General features: G+C 38.6%; 1 protein-coding gene across 1 annotated transcript in view; it reads right to left on the minus strand.

The window, feature by feature from the left end:
• Nucleotides 1-20,121, minus strand: part of SVEP1 (sushi, von Willebrand factor type A, EGF and pentraxin domain containing 1) — a 140,399-nt gene that overhangs the window by 107,888 nt on the left and 12,390 nt on the right. Inside the window, exons 2-3 of the mRNA XM_054726757.1 lie at nucleotides 10,606-10,861; nucleotides 8,642-8,818 (exon numbers count right to left, since the gene is read on the minus strand). Of these exons, the coding sequence (XP_054582732.1) occupies nucleotides 8,642-8,818; nucleotides 10,606-10,861 (433 nt within the window). The remainder of the gene's footprint in view (nucleotides 1-8,641; nucleotides 8,819-10,605; nucleotides 10,862-20,121) is intronic.

The following is a 20,121-nucleotide window of genomic DNA, read 5'->3' on the forward strand; positions in this document are numbered from 1 at the left end:
GGTATACCCTCAACCCCTAGGAGACATTAAAAATAAAATGGGCTCCTTCAGAATCACAAAGGTTTGAAAGACAACCAAGAACCAAGGTCAGGTTGAATCATGGTTCATCTCCTACAGGAGGCCATTCCTTCAAGATTGGGAGAGGTGGCTGTTTTATCTACTGCACAGAGACCAACACAGAGAGCAGAACGAAGGAACAAGGAATAGATTCCAAACAAAGTAACAAGATATAACCTTGAGGGAAAAAAACCTTAAGGAAATGGAGATAAGTAATTTACCTGATAAAGAGTTCAAAGGAATGGTCATACAGATGTTCATAGAACTTGGAAGCAGACTAGGTGAACACAATGAGAACTTCAATAAAGAGTGAGAAATACAAGAAAGTACCAAATATAAGTCACAGAGCTGAAGAACACAACAACTAAGCTTAGAAATACAATGGACTGACTTTGGAGTTTAGTGTTATTTCACATTTATGGTCTAATTCTATGTGTTTTCCTGTTACAAAATCATGATGACTGGAAAATACACTCCCAGGACTGTAATATCTGAGCAAACTAGCCTCCTATAGGAAGCAGTTAACCATTCTGGTCCTTAAGTTGTTGGAAACCCATGTCAACATGCTAGCAATATTTCCTCATAAAAAGCAAGTAGGAATACATTCTACAAATTCCTTACACCTTACAAATCCATTATTAGTCACCTCTGGGGATGTTTTGGGGGGAAATCAACTAAACTCTGCTCAGAGAACAAGATTTCCAAATGTTTTGGTTTTCATTCAAGAATTTCTAGAGCTCTCTGTTCTCTCTCTTTCCAAAGAAATTATATAATAATACTTAGAAAGGAAAGTGTTTGTGTGTGTGTGTGTGTGTGTGTGTGTGTGTGTGTGTGTGTGTGTAGACTGGGAGTGCGGATTTATCTGCATATGTTTACATATATAATAAGATATTCCCAAGTAAATATTCAAGTGTTTCTATTTCCTAGTTATCCTCCTTTTATAAAAAACAATAGAACTGGGGCTTTGGCTTGTATCTAGCCCTCAGCCTTGGCCCCCATCTAGCTATAATTTTCAATCTGCTAATTATTCCAAACTCACTGAAATGGAGTCCATATCTGCAAAGAGCAGTGTCCTCAAATGCCTATTGTCTCTATGCTCTGTCTCTCAAATCCCTTCAGGGGAAACTCAGAACAGCTGCAACCGCTTGGATTTACAACAGAAGTTCAGACTATTCACAACTGATGGGATGATCCAGCCATTTAAAAATGACCAATCTAGTGCATCCATGGTTCACTGCATTTGACTTACTGTTGACAAAGTTAAACCACATGTAAATATTTTACATTTAAATGAATTAAATACATTTTTAAAAACTTCTTACCATGTGCCTTTTTGCTAGGGATCCTGTGGTTCACAAGGCAGAGGTGGAAACCATGCAATGGCCTAAGATTTCAACCATGAGTTCTTGTCCATCTAAGATTCTGATATTCAAGTTGATGTCTTACCAAACCCTTTTTCCTGAGCACTTACTATGGGCACTGAAAGCAGGCAGTGGGGATACAAAATGAACTAGAGAGTCCCTGCCTGTTAGAATCACTAGTCTGATGAACTAGGAATAAAGACAATAGTTGGTGTGGTGGGAAAAGGAGACAGAAGAAGCATGAAAAAAGGTCTGAGGAATGAAACAATGTGTTATTTAGGGGAAGCTATAACTAGTTCCAGCTTTTAGCTCAAAGGGTAAAGAGAGATCAAGTCATGCAAAGCCTTTATTCCATGCTAAGGAGCTTAAGTTTATTTTATGAATGAGTCACAAATGAAAAACATTAAGCAGATTTGCATTTTATATAATTCATTTTCTTCTTTACCTTCCTAGTATTAGTTTGAACCATGTGACGCTGTGCTATTTCATGGGTTGAAAAGGATCAAATATTGATGATCTCCTAAGGGTCAAACTAATACTTAATATAATTTGAAATTATATTTTTAATTGTGTTTATATGTTGAATGTCTATCTCTATGGCTAGACTGTAGACTCTGGAGCCAGACAATTTGGGTTTATAAACCAGTTCTAATAGCTGTATATCCCTGGACAAGTTACTTAACCTCAAACTTTTACTTTCCTTGTCTCTAATGGAACAATACTCCAGAGAGTTATTGTGAACATTAAACAAGCTAATATACATTAATGCTTGGAAAGTATCTGGAATAGAGTGAGCACTATTTTAATATTAGTTATCATCATCATCATTATCGTCATCATCACTGTCCAAAAGCCTATGTTAAATGTGAAGGATGAAGAAAATACTAGAGCTAGAAATGGAAGCACCATCTTTTGATTAGATGCTATACTTTTTCAGTAATCTTCCCTTAGCTCAAGTTAAATGACTAATCCTAGAAAGATATTTTCTCAACCCTTTAAACTTTCTAATGTAGTATTAAAGTCCCACACAATTTCTGAATCATACAAAATATTTGCAGGAAATGAAACTGAGTTATGTGGGATTTTCTTTTTTAAATCATAGGCCTTTTATAAAGCATTGATTTAAAACAACAACAAAAATTGATATGCAAGTGTTCCTGGCCTTTCTCCATTTCTAATTCCCTAAGGAGTGATATAAAATCAAGAAGAAAGAGCACAGACAATAGATTTGAGCTAAGGCTTGGGAGGCGAGTGTGTATGTGTACGTGTGTGTGTGTGTGTGTGTGTGTGTGTGTGTGTGTGAATTTGAAGAAATATGTGCAAAAGAGTTACAGTTTCTAAGGGAAACAATGATGAGAAAAGGCAGATTTTTAAGAAATGGAGTTAGAAAAAAACAAGTAAAGGACTTACACTATTTTGAAGTTTATCTTGGTTGCTGAACTGGATTTCTTTCATTGCAATGCCTCTCTTAGACTGGACCACATGGTGGGTGGCTTTCTAAGTATTACAACTTTTTCCTAGCATATTTTTAGTGTTATATTCTGTCAAATATGGTGTCTATGATCAGTGCCATTATATAAGTGATTGAGACATACACGAACAGCCCTGCCAGCATGGCTCAGTGGTTGAACATTGATCTATGATACAGAAAGTTACAGTTCCATTCCTGGTCAGGGCACATGCCTGGTTGCAGGCTCGATCCCCAGTAGAGGTTGTGCAGGAGGCAGCAATCAATGATTCTCTCTCATAATTCATGTTTCTATCTCTCTTTCCCTCTCCCTTCCTCTCTGAAATCAATATATATTTTTTAAAAGACACATACATGAATAAAGCATCATTCTACCTTGAATTATCTATTTATTCTATGATCCTTGCTTCTGTAAAACCTATTAACCACACTCTCTTCAAGACCACCAGCTAAAAGAACATGATTATTTTGAAACCAACTCAAAAGTTTTGAGCCAAGGGAAATTAAAAACCAGTTCAAACATACTGATGTCTTACAAAATTGAACTCTTTGGCTAAGTATTACTTGTTAGTAATTTCTAACAAGTATCTTCAGGCTTGCATTGAAGTGAAGATGTTCATGATATGGAACAAATCCACAATCATTAAAATTTGTGTGTGCATCAGGGTCTTGTCCATGAGCAGCTACTTCCTGTGATGATGATGATGCTCAGGCCATTTCAAGTAAAGCCACTGCTTTGGACAGGATTGGGAGTACCTGTGTAACCCAGGTTGCCAATCCCCAGAACTGTGGTCGGCAAACCGTGGCTCGCGAGCCACATGCGGCTCTTTGGCCCCTTGAGTGTGGCTCTTCCACAATATACCACGGCCTGGGCGAGTCTATTTTGAAGAAGTGGCGTTAGAAGAAGTTTAAGTTTAAAAATTTGGCTCTCAAAAGAAATTTCAATCGCTGTACTGTTGATATTTGGCTCTATTGACTAATGAGTTTGCCGACCACTGCCCCAGAACATTATGGTGATCAGCTTTACTTAAGTCTCCCAGGCACCCTTCGAAGTAGTCTAGTGTAAAGAAAGGACTCCAGACTAGGAATTAGAAAACCTTAATTCTATTTCTGTCAAATTTCCTATATGGTCATGAAATAGAGTTTACTAGTCTCCCAGAATGATGAGAAATCCTTATAGCTAGCTCTAGTATTCTACTCTTCTGTAAAAGTCATTAACAAATACAATTTGCCTCAGCATATACTTTTCCCCTAATCAAGGTAAACAGTCTACTTTTTTTCAACATCCAATGGCACATTATCTCACTGCCTTTTCTCGGTGTTCTTGATTTTCATTGGATACTCATCAGGTCACCTTTAGTAGGTGCAAGGTTTCTTGATGGTATTCACCTGCATGCACAGTTCTCCCTTCTCCTCCCCAGAGCACAACTGCTAGTCTAGCTTAGAAAAGTAAAATTTATACCCTAGCCAGTTTGGCTCAGTGGATAGAGCATTGGACTTCGGACCAAAGGGTCCCAGGTTTGATTCCTATGGCAGGCTCCTCCCTGGCCTGGGCCCTGGTTGGGCGTGTGCAGAAGGCAACCAATAGATGTGTTTCTTTCACATCGATATTTTTCTCTGTCTCTCCCTCTCTCTTCCACTCACTCTAAAAACCAATGGAAAGGGGAAAAAGGAGATATGAGTAATACTTTTACCATTTGCAACAGCATGGATGGAACTGGAGAGCATTATGCTAAGCGAAATAAGCAAGTCAGAGAAAGATAAATATCACATGATCTCACTCATTTGTGGAATATAATGAACAACATAAACTGATGAACAAAAACAGATCCAGAGACAGAGAACCATCAATCAGACCATCAAACCTCAGAGGGAAGGTAGGGGAGGGGAGGGAAGGGGGAGAGATCAACCAAAGGACATGTATGCATGCATATAAGCCTAACCAATGGACACAGACACCAGAGGGGTAAGGGCATGAGTGTGTGTGTGGGGGGTTGGGGGCAATCAGGGGATAAGGACACATATGTAATACCTTAATCAATAAAAAAAAAATAAAAATAAATAAATAAGTAAATAAATAAAATAAACATAAAAAACTTTAAACAATAAAGAATTTAAAATAAAATAAAATAAAAATCAATGGAAAAATATCCTCAGGTGAGGATAAAAAAAAAGTAAAATTTACAAAATATATGGTGTCAGCTATCTTCAAGTATCTCATTCTTGAGATAATTATCTTAAGGTTCACCTATCAGCTTTCTTATATTTATATTATTTCACAATGATTAAAAGCTACCATTGAGAATTGATATGCCAGATATTATCCAAAAGCACTCTAAGTATATATTCTCTAAATTACATAATTTTATATATATATATATGTATATATATATATATATATATATATATATGTGTCTTTATATACATATAATGTGTATATATAGGGTAATAAAAAGTAGATTTATAGGTAAATATTACAATAATTAATAAATAATAATAAGAGTATAAACTCTGGCCCTGGCCAGATAGCTCAGTTGGTTAGAGCATCTTCCTGATACACCAAGGTTGTGGGTTCAATCCAGGTCAGAGCAATATACAAGAATCAACCAATTAATGCATAAATAAATGGAACAACAAATCAATGTTTTATAAGCTTTCTCTCTTTTCCTCTCTCTTTAAAACCAATAAATAACAAATTTTTAAAGAATAAATTCTGTTTTGCATACTCACAACTATAACCTACTTTTGCCCACCCTGTATATGCACACACATATCTATATACTTCTATGTACACAGATATCTGTATATATACATGAGTGTGCGCGCGCGCGTGTGTATGTAAAACTACACCATTATTTAGCACATTTTACAAAAGAAACTGAGAATCAGAAGAAATTAATCATCCAAAGCCACATAGTTTGTAATCAGCAGAGGCTGCATTTGAGCCAGGTCTTCTTTGTTTTTAAACACTTCAAGCACAGTTCAGTGTCTATGGAAAAGCAATGTATACAAGAAGCTATTTTCAAAACTGCAAAATAAGTGGTATGTTATCTTGGAAATAACATAGGACTTTAGAAAAAAGTGTCCTGGGATCCTTCCCAGGTCCTGCTGATGGCCGGATATGCCATCTTGAGGGAAATACTCATATTTTCTGAGACCTCAATTTCCTCTTGCAGAATGAGGGGTTTAGAGTAGATAATCTCAAAGGTTTCTTTTGGCTCTCAAGAGGAATGATTTGCTTCTGAAAGGCATCGTTTCTACAATAAGGATAAATACTCAGAATTCCAACTATTCCAAATGAAAGGTAACATTCTCTCCTTCAGCAATAAATAGCTACGGTCTAGTCATCCTTCAGATCTTAGCTTAGAAGGCATGATCTTAGTCTATCCTTCCCTGTAGGCCCCTCTTCATACCATGAGCATTTTTACTTACTAGCATACATCACAGTTTGCATTTACAAGTTCATTTGTCTGCTCACCATTTAAACCCTGCGTGGACTTGGCATGGAGAAGGGACTCCATAACATCTGTCAACTGCATAGATTTTAAAGGGGCTCACGGCTTCCAGGTTTTCAGTACTGTATGATTTCAAGCTAATATTTCTTTCTGTCTTTCTGGAAGAAAAGAGCTTGGTCATGAGTCTTTCATGACATAGGGAGGACATACTTTATTTGTTTTTCTTAGTTCCTGGCAACTTTGTTTATTTTTCTTAGTTTCTGGCATGCAGGAGAAGCCCTGGATGAGCCCTGCCTCCTGCAACTCTACACAGTCACCACGCACATCTAGGAGTTCCGATACCACTTTTCCTAATATCTTGGGGATGAATACTGAAGATGACAATATGCACATTTATTTCGATGCAACTATGTCTAGTTTATACATTGCATGGGAGAAAGTATGAAGCTGAGGCTTACTTACTAATTTAAAAAAGGGGTGGATAAACGATTCCTTCTGTGCTTGGTGTCCTTGGCTAGAAGCAGCAGTAAAAGTGCTCCTGTGCCCTCTACTGAGGCTCTACTGACAGGCCTGCCCCTCACATTTTACAGACTGCTGTGTCTTTCGGCCGGGAATGTACGACTGGCAACAGCCACAGCTACTTGGGTAATTGGGGGCAGTGGGTTTGTGAGCCACCCCCTCTCTTCCTGCAGCTGCTCCCCTGGGATGCAAGATTACAGAGCCGTGGAGCAGAGGGGGCTGCCGCCCAGCGTGGCTGAGGCTGCTGGGCGGCCATTCGGCAGTGGCTTGTTGGCAGGGAGCAGTCCAGCCTGGGACCACACGGAAGGCAGACATGCTGACTACAGCCCGGAGCAAGAAAATGAGCGCTTCTGCCTGTGTCTGGTGGGCGAGGTTGGGAGGAAGAAAGCAGGGGTGTTGGGGACAGTGCCAAGCAGGGCTGTTGATGGAAGTGTGGGAAGATTCAAGGGGAGGCATATTGCCAACTCAGAGGCAGTTAGGCTGATTTCCCCCCTTTTTTTCAGCCTAAATGAGAAATCCTGCTGGGTCGAGTGGCAGCAGGGCCAAGATAGGAGTGACTTTGCCAGAGGGGGGAAGGATGGTGGACCCAGGAAGGATGTGTCTGCCAGCTGGGATCAGGCCCAGGGAAGGGAGGGGAAATTGAGGGAAGGAAGAAGAGGGGCAGCAAGATTAAAGAGAGGAAAAGAAGAGCACAAGAGGAAACGGCCTCGGAGGAGAAGAAGAAAGAGAAAGCAGGTCAGGTAGACAGGGGAGGACCGCGCTTCTGTGTGGCAGAAGGCCGACCTCCCAAATGTCAGAGCAATGTTCACATGACCCAAGCAATGACAGACCACATGGTACAGTATAAAGTAAACCTACTGTGTTCCTGGTGCATCTTAATTTCCACGGGAATACATTTTTCCCAAACATCAAATCATGGAAGAGCTGCGACTTATAAAAAAAATCATGTTGCTTTTTAGGTTAAAAAAAAAAAAAAAAGAACAGACAAAATGCTATCATAGAAAAACTATATACTACTTCTAAATACTAGGTATTTCCTAAAATATAATGAAGGACACACAAATCCTGCATTGATCGTCTTGCCTTTCTAAGAAAATATTTAAAATATCAAGAGCCTCTGGTAAAGAAAGCTAGAGGAGGTAAAATTACAAATATCAATGAAGTGAATTCCATGTTGAAGTGACAGCACTTTTAGAGCTTTTCTGAAATCCCTTTACGGAGGCTTGTGAAGAGCTCAAGTACCATCAAGTGCATGTTACACTTTTCTGTGACAATCCCACGAGTTCATGGGGCCTGAGGACAAGAATCCCACTGGCTTCTATCTCATACAGAGACTGAGGCGTATTTTGGTTTATGTGCTTTGAGGACAGATTTGGCTGTTGACTGATTACACGCAAGACACCCCACATCCTCCCTTCCCAGTTCTGAGCCTAGGCTTCAAGGGGCTTTGCAAGCTTCCATTCTTCCTCTTGGAATTCTACCAGCACATGGACACACCCAGGCTGGCCGGATGGAGTCTGAAGGGCCACATAAAGGACCACCTAGCGGTCCTAGACAAAGCCATTTTAGACCAGACTCCAGGTGGCTAAGAGAACCCAGCTAAGATCAGCCACGCAGCCTACCCAACTCACAGCTCATGGCAGATGCATGAGTTGACACGCTGAGACCGAAAGAGCTGTCTAGCTGACTCATGAGTAATAAGTACTGAAACCTTGGAGTTTTGGGATCATTGTTTACATGGCAACAGACAACTGAGGGTTAGACACAAACTGGAGACTCACCTGTGCACTCATACTGTAGACCTTCCCCGTAATATCCCTTTTCACAGACGCATTCAAATTGACCTGTGTGTGTCCCACATTTGCAGCTTGCCATCCGGTCACAGCAGTCTCTGCCGGCTTCGCACAGATGTGAGCAATAGGACATATCCTCTTGAATGAAACTCCCAGAAGGCAGATCTACCCACGACAGAGGGTAATAAAAAATGAATTAACGGTTGAATGCTACAGCTCTAGTTACGAAGATGTAAGTGCAAGCTGAAGAAAATATCTTTTCATATCTAATTCCCAACTGCTCCCCACTTCCACCCAAAAATGAAATTGTGTTACTTGCACTACTACAGACTGGGGATTTGTTTCAGCCAGTTATTTCAGTCCGGGACCTCATCACAAGTTCTGGAGGCCATGCGGGGTCAGGCAGATATTAAGTACTTCGGGGAGGAATCTCCAGATGCGGCAGGAAGTAAGGCAGTCGGTCCCCACCAGCGGTGCTCCTCTGCTTCAGTGTTTCCAAAATCCTTGTCCAAATACATGAACTACAATCCTGACGGCTGCATAAGGGTGTTGCTGTGAGCTACTGACTAAAGGATTAATTCCACCACTTGTATAGTCATTGGATTAAAGATTTAAATAACGGTACCACACAAGTTGAATAGAAGGAGGATCTGGTTTGCCTCTCAACTTTAAGTAAATCATTAAGTTTTATGTAAAAGAGACATGAAGAAAACCCCCAGTGACTGAACTGCCATGTGCTGAACACTATCCTTGATGAAATTTTAAATAGTTTATGCAATCCTCCTAATAAAATTATGTTATATATTACAGGATTTTAAAAATAGAGGAAACTGAAACTCATAGATGTTAGATAAATTGCTTAAGGTAATAAAAAAGGATAGTTATTGAGGGCTTAGTATCACAGGCCCTCAGTATCATTAGGAATCATTTCATATGCATTAACCCATTTAAATTTTGCAGTAATCTGATATAGTAGGTACTATTCTCATTCCCTAGTTTATAAGAAGAAAGTTAAGGAGTTCAGAAGTGAAATCATTTGCCAAAAGCCACTCAGCTAGTGGATGGCTAAGTGGGATTTTTTGCTGTGTCCACAGCTAGCCTGAGGTCTTGCCCTGGACTCGTCCCTTGGAATGACAGTGGGGCTGATCTGCTTATTATAAACATCCCTAATTGCTTAAAATCTCATGATGCCGTGATTTCCCATCAAAGCGAATCTTTCGCACGGATACCTGCCAGGAACATGCTAATTTGCCACATGGGTTCGGTCTGAGGCCAGATCTCCTGTTATTTCCTCAGTCTACACTTTCTCTTGTGGCTCACCAAGACCCATGCCCATGTTTTGCCTGGAAGTTCATCTAACTTAACCCATACAACTAAACATCTTTATAAATGTGTACAAAGAGTTCAAATGAATGGATTTGCTGATCTTATTCTCTGTTGGGGCAATGGTCTTCAGCTTCTACGTAGCTCATGTATCTTCAAACTGTCAGGTCAAGAAGTATGCGTTAAGCATTTTACTGTCCCAATATCTTCATGTGTATTTCTGGAAACATTCTGGTAAGGTTCACTAGGCATATCTCTGAATGTTTACTTCATCTCTCCGGGTAACTGTAAATGAGATCTAAGTCAAGGCTTCCCACTCTGTGTGTGGCCTCGACACACACCTAAATGCATTCCATTGATTCTAACGGTTCCTGGTGGGAGCATATGGATATTTTAGTGAAAATATATCACAGCTGTTAAAAAACAAAACAGATACTATTGTTGCAAGTTCAGAATGCCATCTCTGTGTATGAAGTTCAACATACCTCATAACACACCAAGGACACCTGTGCATCATGCTTGGTGAGGACTTCATAGGGTTTGATATTACTCTCTAGTGGGTTTCAAGCAGTAAGAGATACAGAAACCCCATTTAAATGCATCATCCTATGCCATTAGGTTTCCATTACCTTCGTGCAATGCCCGGCGAGCTAAAGCCTCAAATTCTTCAAAACTGTGGAGCAGGTAGCAGTGCTCCTCCTTTGGGGGAGAAGCCATGTCATTCAGTTCTCGAATGTTGCCTTGCCATATGCCAAAAGTGAAGATCTCCACTCCAAAATCTCGCAGCATTGCTGCAACTGGCCTAGGATCTCCCCCATTGGAATAGCCATCGGTGATGAGAAATATAACTTTTGTCGCATTTTCTCTAGAATGATGAAGAATTTGCTGTAATGAAAGAGAGAAAGTTAGCATGAGTCTGTAGTGAATTGACCTACTAACTGTGTCCCTTCTTATGTAAAATAGTGTTTGAGCCCAGCTGGCATGGCTCAGTGGTTGAGCGTTGACCTATGACCCAGGAGGTCACCATTCGATTCTGGTCAGGACACATGCCTGGATTGCAGGCTCGATCCCCAGTAGGGGGCGTGCAGGAGGCAGCCAATCAATGATTCTCTCTCATTATTGATGTTTCTATCTTTCTCTCCCTCTCCTTCCTCTCTAAAAATAAATAAAAAATGTATTTAAAAAAATAGTGTTTGTGACGATCATTAGCATTTCACTTGAATGGGGGAAGGAACATTGATCACAGAGAAATATGCACATACTAGAGCCTACAAGGGTCTCGCAGAACCACAATAAACCTTAGAGGCATTTAAAATGTCTCAGCAGCAGCACTCCCATGGACCTCGCTAATGAAGAACAGCAAGTGTTTATGGAATGAATTTTTATTAATAGTATCACTATTGTTAAACTTTTTTTTTTTAATTTTCAAGCTCTCAAAACATGAACCAAATCTGAGTCCCATGAATCTACTTCCAAGTATAATCACCTGTCTATTTGTCTATCTCCCTCCACCTCATGATCATACACTAAAAGCCTAACCAGAGGAAAATGTAAGTGAATATGTGTTTTTCAGAGTTAATAATGGCCAGCCTGCCTTCGATATTTGTTTTTCCACTGCTCCTCCAATATTGTAGAATGGATTCAATACTTCAACTTCCTTACTGGGACCACCCAGTATTAGCACAAAATCAGCTGTTGGTGGTGGTGTCCTATCTTCATGAGAAAATACTGATTTACTCAACCTGACACTTGGGCTTTATTATTTTAGGATGAGTGAGTTCTGCTTTATAAATGTTATATGCTATTCCTTCTCTATAGATAAAAGAAATGGAACTTTTGAAAAAGGCATCTATTTATTGCCACTGATGCTTTGTAACATCAAACTGAAAAGGCACAAAGAACCCAGGGGTGAGTCTGGCATTGTAGCTAAATGGCCTCTTATTGCTTTTCATTATAGTTGGATAAGAAAGGTAATAAAGTGCCAGAGTATATTTTCTGGCAAGTTTTTAGAAGGCATTCAATGCTTATTAGGTAGTAATTCAAGAAACACTACATTCAGAAAGTAGTCTGGAAGAACGGCAATGATATCCTAGATTTTGTTAAAGTTAAAAGTGATGATATAATTTAAATAATAACTTTGTCTCAATTCACTTTAAGGGACAGATTCAGCCATAAGATCCAGATTCTCTTAAGATTACAAAAGTCATGCTTATAGAAAGCATGTTTCATAAATATATGATCATTAGGTATTGATTCTAATAAAAAATCCTTACCAAATTTGTTAGTATTTGTGAGCTAGAGATAAAACCATTAAATCTGAATTTAAAGGCAAATTAAACTAAAAAAAAATGACTCTGGGGAACATTTGGAAAGCCAGCAATTGAGAAGAAACAGTCAAATACTTCACCCCACTCCTTCTCAAAAGCCTACTACATGACTATTAAAGGCTACTAAGGGCATACCAAAGAGAACCAGAAACTATCTGAAACTCCTTCTAGTTGAATAAAGGATAATTTGAGTATTAATAAAAATAAGAATTGGAATGGGGCTTGAAAAGTATGAAGTATATATATATATGTATAGGAATATATACATATACATATATTCATATGCATATATATACATACACACATACACATATACATATGTATATGTGTGTGTGTGTGTATGTGTGTATATGTATATATATGTATATATATATATTTACTGGTATAAACATTTTCAGTTAGTACACACCCTAGGCAAAAGCCCTAGCAATTGGAATGGACTAAAACACACACACACACACACACACACACACACACACACACACACTCTTTTTCATTCAGTACCACCTCTAAGGAAAAATTCAACCATCTGTTATGGATGGCATGAAGCTAGATATTACTTTATTTGTCCCAAAAGTTGTGTGTCAGCATTCAAAGGAGACCTCCTAGCTCCAGCGCTCCAAGATGTGGCAGGTTGTGTTTACAACATTCGTGCTCTTGACTAAGCTATAAACTCTTTCTTTCTGAGTTGTTCCACTCTGAAATCATAACTCAACTCCCCTAAGCTTTTGCTCATTTTGATTACTCTTCCCTCCAGCAAAACCATGGCAGTTCACTGTAAACAAGACACTGAACAAGTGGGAATGTTGATGGAAAGGAGAAAGAGCAAGTCAATTGTTTTTCACCCCAGTATGCTATTCTTGACAGTACCTGGCCTAGAGTACTAGCATGTGCTCATCAAGATTTATTCAATGAACTAATCCATGAATGGGTGGAATGGATGAACTCTGGGATACGCTACCAAGAGTTACGTAACTCATGTTAACTCAGGTTGGCCTTGAGTGAGCAGTAGGAATGTATGAAATATCTGTGTGTGTGTGTGCATACATACACACGCACTGTGTTTTGTACAGCTTGTACCAAAATGTTTCCTTTTTGTGCCTTTATTGTCCTGACATGAACAAATTATATCTTGTAATATTAATCTTAGTTCATTTTCAATAACATTCCTCACATCCAGGAAAAGGATTTAGCAGGGATTTCTTGCTGTACTGCTCCTTACATAAACAACACTTTAAGGTGTGATTCTATTTTTCTTCTCTTCTTGTGGGGAATGGGTGAATTTTTACAGGAACCATTACATCTGTTGGCAAGGCAATATATTAAGCTTAAAATAGTAAGAATAGCAGGACTAGTAGTTCAAGCAAAGAATTACACAAGATCTGGGTTTGGAATGTCCTTCAGAGAAGGAGTGAAGAACTTACTGAAAATCATCTGTCCCCCTCCCCAATCTTTGTGCTTTATTGTACTTGAATAAAAAACATAAAAAACACACAACATTTTCCATCCCACAGTTCTAAGAAGCAAATAGGTCTGTGGTAACTTCTGTGGAATGTGGCGGAGGCCTCGCACGTGATTCTCCTTGCAGTGTTCCTGAAATAGTTTACATCATCTGCTATACTCTGTAAGGCATTTAAGAAGTAGAATTTTTTTGGTCCAGGATATTGAATGAGGCAAACCCTTTGCTGCCAAAGAAAAACTCAACGTGAACTTTGTATGGTAAAAGGTTATCGCCATCTGTATTGTATCAAGCCTCTGATTAGCTTGTATAAATCTCTGGCAGGGAAGTAAGCTCCCCTTGTCCAGCAATAGTCATTAGAATGATAAAAATGCAAGATTGTGTAACATCGTTCTAACACCCGAGATCCATCACCATTACACAAGACTGCAACCCTCCCCCTTTCCCCCCAAAAGTCAGGCCACAAGAGAACTATTTTGAAAAACGGTCTTGAAAGAAAAATAGAGGTCACAAAATATCTGACTTGGGGACAATATTTGCCCTTGGGCTCCGGTAATTAAATACATGTGGATATAATTCCAAGCGCAACCCAACCTCAGCCATGATAAACTGCCAACCTTGAGTGAGGATAACTCAAGACAGAGAACTTCATAGGTCATCTTTTATTTTTTATATTTTTAAAATATATTTTTATTGATTTCAGAGAGGAAGGGAGAAGGAGAGTCTTAGAAACATCAATGATAAGAGTGAATCATCGATCAGCTGCCTCCTGCCTGCCCCACACCAGGGATGGAGACCGCAACCCAGGCATACTAGTATGTCCTGACCAGGAATTGAACCATGACCTTCTGGTTCATAGGTCAACGCTCTACCACTGAGCCACGCTAGACAGGCTCATAGGTCATCTTTTTAAAAATTGGACATGGCGTCCAATTTTTAAAAAGATGACCTATGAACCTATTCCTTTATTAACCTTTGGTCGAGAATATGTTTGTATATTTTCAGAAAACAACTCCAAGACCACGTGGATTCCTGCAACAGAGAGGAATTGACAGGACTGCTCCAGCCATGAAGACAGAAGAGAAACAGTTCAGAGATGGAAGACACTGACGACGCCTTGCCATACTAGCAGACAGCTGTGCGTCGCTGAAGGATGCCCAGGACCAAACCAGAGACAGTCGGACCTGCATCACCACCATTTGTCCACCATCCAGAACTGAAATATCATTGCTGACATGTACACATAAGGAACTGTTCGACATTGAATTTGGGACTCAAAAGAACTGTTGGCCCAGAAAGAAACTCACTACAGACTGATTCATTTGCCTCTCAGCATAACCATTATGGCTTGTCTCATTTTCGGTTCTTATAAGTGTATTTCTTGTATCACATGATCTCACGCATCTAGGGGAAATAATGAACAACATAAACTGATGAACAAAAACAGACCCGGAGATAGGGAGGCATCGATCAGATTGTCAAACCTCAGAGGGAAGGTAGGGGAGGGTGAGGGGAAGGAGGGAGAGAGATCAACCAAAGGACTTGTATGCATGCATATAAGCCTAACCAGTGGTCACGGACAACAGGGGGGTGGGGGGCATACGTGGGGAGGGGTTTGGGATGGGAATTGGGGGGGATGAGGACAATTATGTGATACCATAATCAATAAAGAAATTAAAAAATAAAAATAAAAATAAAAATTGGACGCCATGAACTGTCACCTACTGTGATTATATCAGAGCCATTTTCCTCCAGGGAACTAGAAAACTAGTAAGTGATGCCAGGGTTCCAACTTGTTTTCCACTTTTTCTTTGTTAGGAAACAATAACTATAAACAAGGCACCATAAGATACATATAATACTTGTCTCATCCTTCAAATTCTAAAATCTCACCAAGCTTTGTCTGTTAGTTAGTATTTTAATTTGAATAGTCAAATAGTCTCCAGTTTAAGGACTGTTTATTGTTTAATATTTTTGAATTGTATTTCTGGGAAAAGAAGTTATGTATGCCTCTGTTGGCTCCTCATTGCCTGGACTTCATATATTCTATTCCTTTTTTTCATTTTTATCTCATCTTCCTTCCTTCTGGATTTGGTGGAAATGTCTCAAGTTTTTCTTCCATGTCAGTGTTTGGTTTTATGCAGTGCTGGTTCTTTTCCCTCTAACGAAGAATTAATCTTGGCATTGCATTTATTTCCCTTGCTACTGTGGATGAAAGAGGGGCCACGTACTGAACCCAACAAGCGCAGGGGAGACCAGATGACAGGCCCTACAAACTCAGAGAGCGAAGGTCTGAACAACATGGATGGTCTGAACATAGAAATTCCTAAGTAAAAGCAGGTCATAGAGGGCAGTGATATCCTGGGCCTGTAGCTTCCTTGACAAAGGTCCATCTTTACTTAAGTGAGCCTGTCTATTTTGCATCTAAAATTAACATACCTTTGAAATGTCAGAGTAATCTCCTATTCCAAGGCACAACGGCCAGCACCAGAGTATGTGACCACGGTCCTCTCATTGCTATCTTGTTGCCCATGCACCATCTCTATGTGCTGTAAATGTTAATTCACTAACCTATACCCACCAATGTGAAAGAACTATTTGTCTCTCTGCTTTGCCTTTTGTCCAATTTTAGAGATTTTTTTCCCCCTTTGCTTTCTCCCACCCCTTTAACCTACCACAAACGATATTCTATAACCCTGCTTATATCTCCTCCTTGATTCTAATGTATAAGATAAGCTTCAAAACTGCCATTCTCAGGAACATTTTCTCAATCCCTGGAGATTTTCACTCCTGGCATCTGTTGTCCTTTTTGGCTCAAACTCATAAAAATTCTCTATAGGTCTGGACGTTTCCTATGATGACATTAAAATCCTTCTTCATTGTACACAGTTCTCTGTATTCCTTTGAGCTTCTCAGCCAGTTCTGCTGTCCTTTCACTCCTTTATTTATCTCCTCATATCTCATCTCCACTTCAATGTTTTATTTACTTAAGTGTATATAACAAACACTTCCTAGGATGTAGGGCTGTTTTTCATAGTGAATTATTGAACCTTATATCTGTATCTTACACTCAATTGTTTTTAGCAGAAAATTTTCCAGGAAGCCAGGTGGAAGGTTATTTCCCCCCTTTTCCTCATATTGACTGATAATTCTGACCTTTGTGCGTTTAGCCATGTCACTGCGAACTAGGTTGAAACCCACGGGGTCTGCCTGGAAATTCTGAACAATTCTTTCTCATCTGCCCATATGTCTACCCCCTCTTTTTACCAGTTCCTCATAATCAAGATCAAAGTTCATCTCCTTTTTGAAGCTATCCTAAATTCTTCTGCTATGCAGAAAATACTAAATCATCGCCAATAGCATCCACTACATTGCATTATGCTAATCCCATCATAATTATAGTTAATGCATATATATCTGGCTGTATCTCAAATTAGATTGCAAGATACTATACTGCAAGGATTGACCCTAATATTTTCACTCTATTGGTTAACAAAAACAACTCTGAAATAGTGGATGAAAGAATAAACAAATGTCTTAATTTCCACTAGCTATATGTCCAACATGCAGAATAAACCAATAAATTTAGGCTCAACATTGTTGTTACAGTGAGTCCTGTTCTACAATTGCGGAATGAAAATTCTCATAAATATAATATTTAAACTTGTTTCACTAAATCTGTATTGACCCTCTATTATATACCAGGCACTGTCCTAGGGATTTTTCATTACTGTATTTGATGCTACAATAAAAATGTTAATGAAACAAGCAAAAAATAGAACAATGGCAAATATACAACTGGGAAGAGTATTTTTGTCATTACTAAGGTTTCTTATTAATACTTTAACATCAAATCAATCATACTTAGTATGTCTCATTTATTTTAAGTATTTACTCAAGCTTCATAGACTGAAATTCGAGAGTGAAAAAAAAAGTTGGCTCAAGTAACATTTAGGCTATTTATTACAGTCTAGCCAAATCACAGAGGAACCAGAGGGTCAAAAAAGAACTTAATCTCAGATTTATATGCAGAATTTTCCACCCACATACATGCTTTAGTTATTAAACATGGACACAGATCATTTTGAAATGAACCCATAGGGACAGTACATCAAATTGTGAAATGGTGTGCACAGGAATTGATGAGTAGCAGACTTAACCCAGACTACAAAAACACAACAGAACAAACATGCAAAAGACAAATCAACTTTCTAATAATGCCAAATTCCATCTCCCATTCTATAAACATGCAAGGAGTAAAGAAGATCTGGATAGCAAAAAGTCAAACAAAAATTAACGAGGGCTAACTGACATATCACTATTAAAAAAAACTGCTGATTTACTACAAGATAACAAAGGCACTATTGATATTGTTATGAATAAATATATAAAATTATTTCAGTTGACATGCTCAATGCCTACACAATATGACCAAGTGGCAGTTAGCTCATAAAGTCAAAGATGAAAATTTATTCATATGCTTCACATCAAGAGGTCAAAGGAAAAAGTAAGTAAAATAATATCAGATGATATTTGGATACTAGTTTTGTAAATCACTTAGGCCCGTGGTGGGCAAACTGCGGCTCGAGAGCCACATGCGGCTCTTTGGCCCCTTGAGTGTGGCTCTTCCACAAAATACCATGGCCTGGGCGAGTCTATTTTGAAGACATGGTGTTAGAAGAAAACTTAAAAATTTTGGCTCTCAAAAGAAATTTCAATCGTTGTACTGTTGATATTTGGCTCTGTTGACTAATGAGTTTGCCGACCACTGACTTAGGCAAAGGATAGAGAGCCACTCAATGTGACAAAGAGAGCTATCATAAACCAATGGGCAAAATCATGCTTGAAGCATTCTCACTAAATTCAGGAACAAGCCAAGAATGCACCATCACTTCTAGGTGGGAAGTCTAGGCAACATAATAAGGCAAGAAACATATCTACTTAATTAGCTTAACCAAAGTGGGAGATATTTTGGGAACATATAGAAATATCTTCCAAGGAGTGGAAAGAAGAACTGAGCTTCAAGAGGGACTGAAATAGGAACAACCAAAGCACAGGAACATAGTGGTTACTCCCTCCAGCCTTCCATCTGTTTCCTTTTCTCAGCTTCGGTCTGCACGTCTTCATTCACTCCTTGCATTGATAGGATTTCTCTGGTTTCTGTGCAGTTGTAACACTATATTCCCTACCTACTGGCAAAAAACATCCCTCCTCCCAAAGCAAAACAAAACTACAATCCAAACTACCCACTCAGAACTCTTTGTGCCCTAGTCCAGATTCCAGGAAAATGGATATAAGTGATCCATCTGAATCTCTGCATTGCCACCTCAATCCACATAGAAAAGGATGACACCCATGGGTGAGCAAGCAGTTTAGGAAGAAACTGCTCTCAGTGAAAGTGGCTGTTGACAGACATGGACTATAGGAGAAAAGAGCTTCAAAGAAAAGAAAGAATTTAATGCTATGTCTACACTTATCCAGTAGAAAAATTGTTTTGGAAATTTATCAGGTCAAATTGTGTTCCCAAAAAAGTGCCAAATACCAGGAAACATGATGTCGAGGCTGGGAGAATGCAAGTAAAATAATATTCATGCAATTTATAATTCAAAGCTGTTAAATAAATTATTTCTTTTTACAAGGTATTTTAAGAGTAACTATGAAGAAAAAGTTTAGCAGGAGTTTAGAATACATGCAAGATACAGAGAATCAAATCATTATATTGCAAATATTTGAGTTTCAGCAACAACATAGCTCTAAAACTCTCCAAAAGTCGGATATATTTCAAATCAATTGTATTCACATATGCGTGAGAGTTGAGGGGAGATTTTAAGTTCATGAACTTATCGTGTATTTTATTTTTTATAGTTATTGTAAATTTATAAAAAACACATTTAATTGTGACATTTATTAGCATTCCAAATAAATGAGATTTGGAGTTTGGCTTGTTTTTCTTTTCTTGTTTTGTATTTTAGATTATATGAATGACCACATCAATTACCATTATGGAGAAAAAACTGCATTTCATATCTTTTAAACCCCAAATGATTAATGGTTGAGTTTTCAGAGATTAGACTATTTATCATATATATTATATGCTTAAGTTATCAATCAATGACTCTAGTAATATTTATATATGTTGTCATTCAAAGGTGTTGACTTTTAAAATACTTTTGAATATAATATAGTCTCTGTTTAATTAACCCATTCTTACAATTTAATTACACACTTACACTTAAAATAGTGACATTGTTTCTTAAATATGTATTGGGTATTAAATAAATCTAGTTCATCAGCTCAAGTACTTGACAAAATATTTTTCTAAGCATTAATGACCATAGAGCTGATTGCTAAAAAGAGTT

The sequence above is a fragment of the Eptesicus fuscus genome, chromosome 15 (assembly GCF_027574615.1).
Source record: "Eptesicus fuscus isolate TK198812 chromosome 15, DD_ASM_mEF_20220401, whole genome shotgun sequence".
Lineage (NCBI taxonomy): Eukaryota > Metazoa > Chordata > Mammalia > Chiroptera > Vespertilionidae > Eptesicus > Eptesicus fuscus.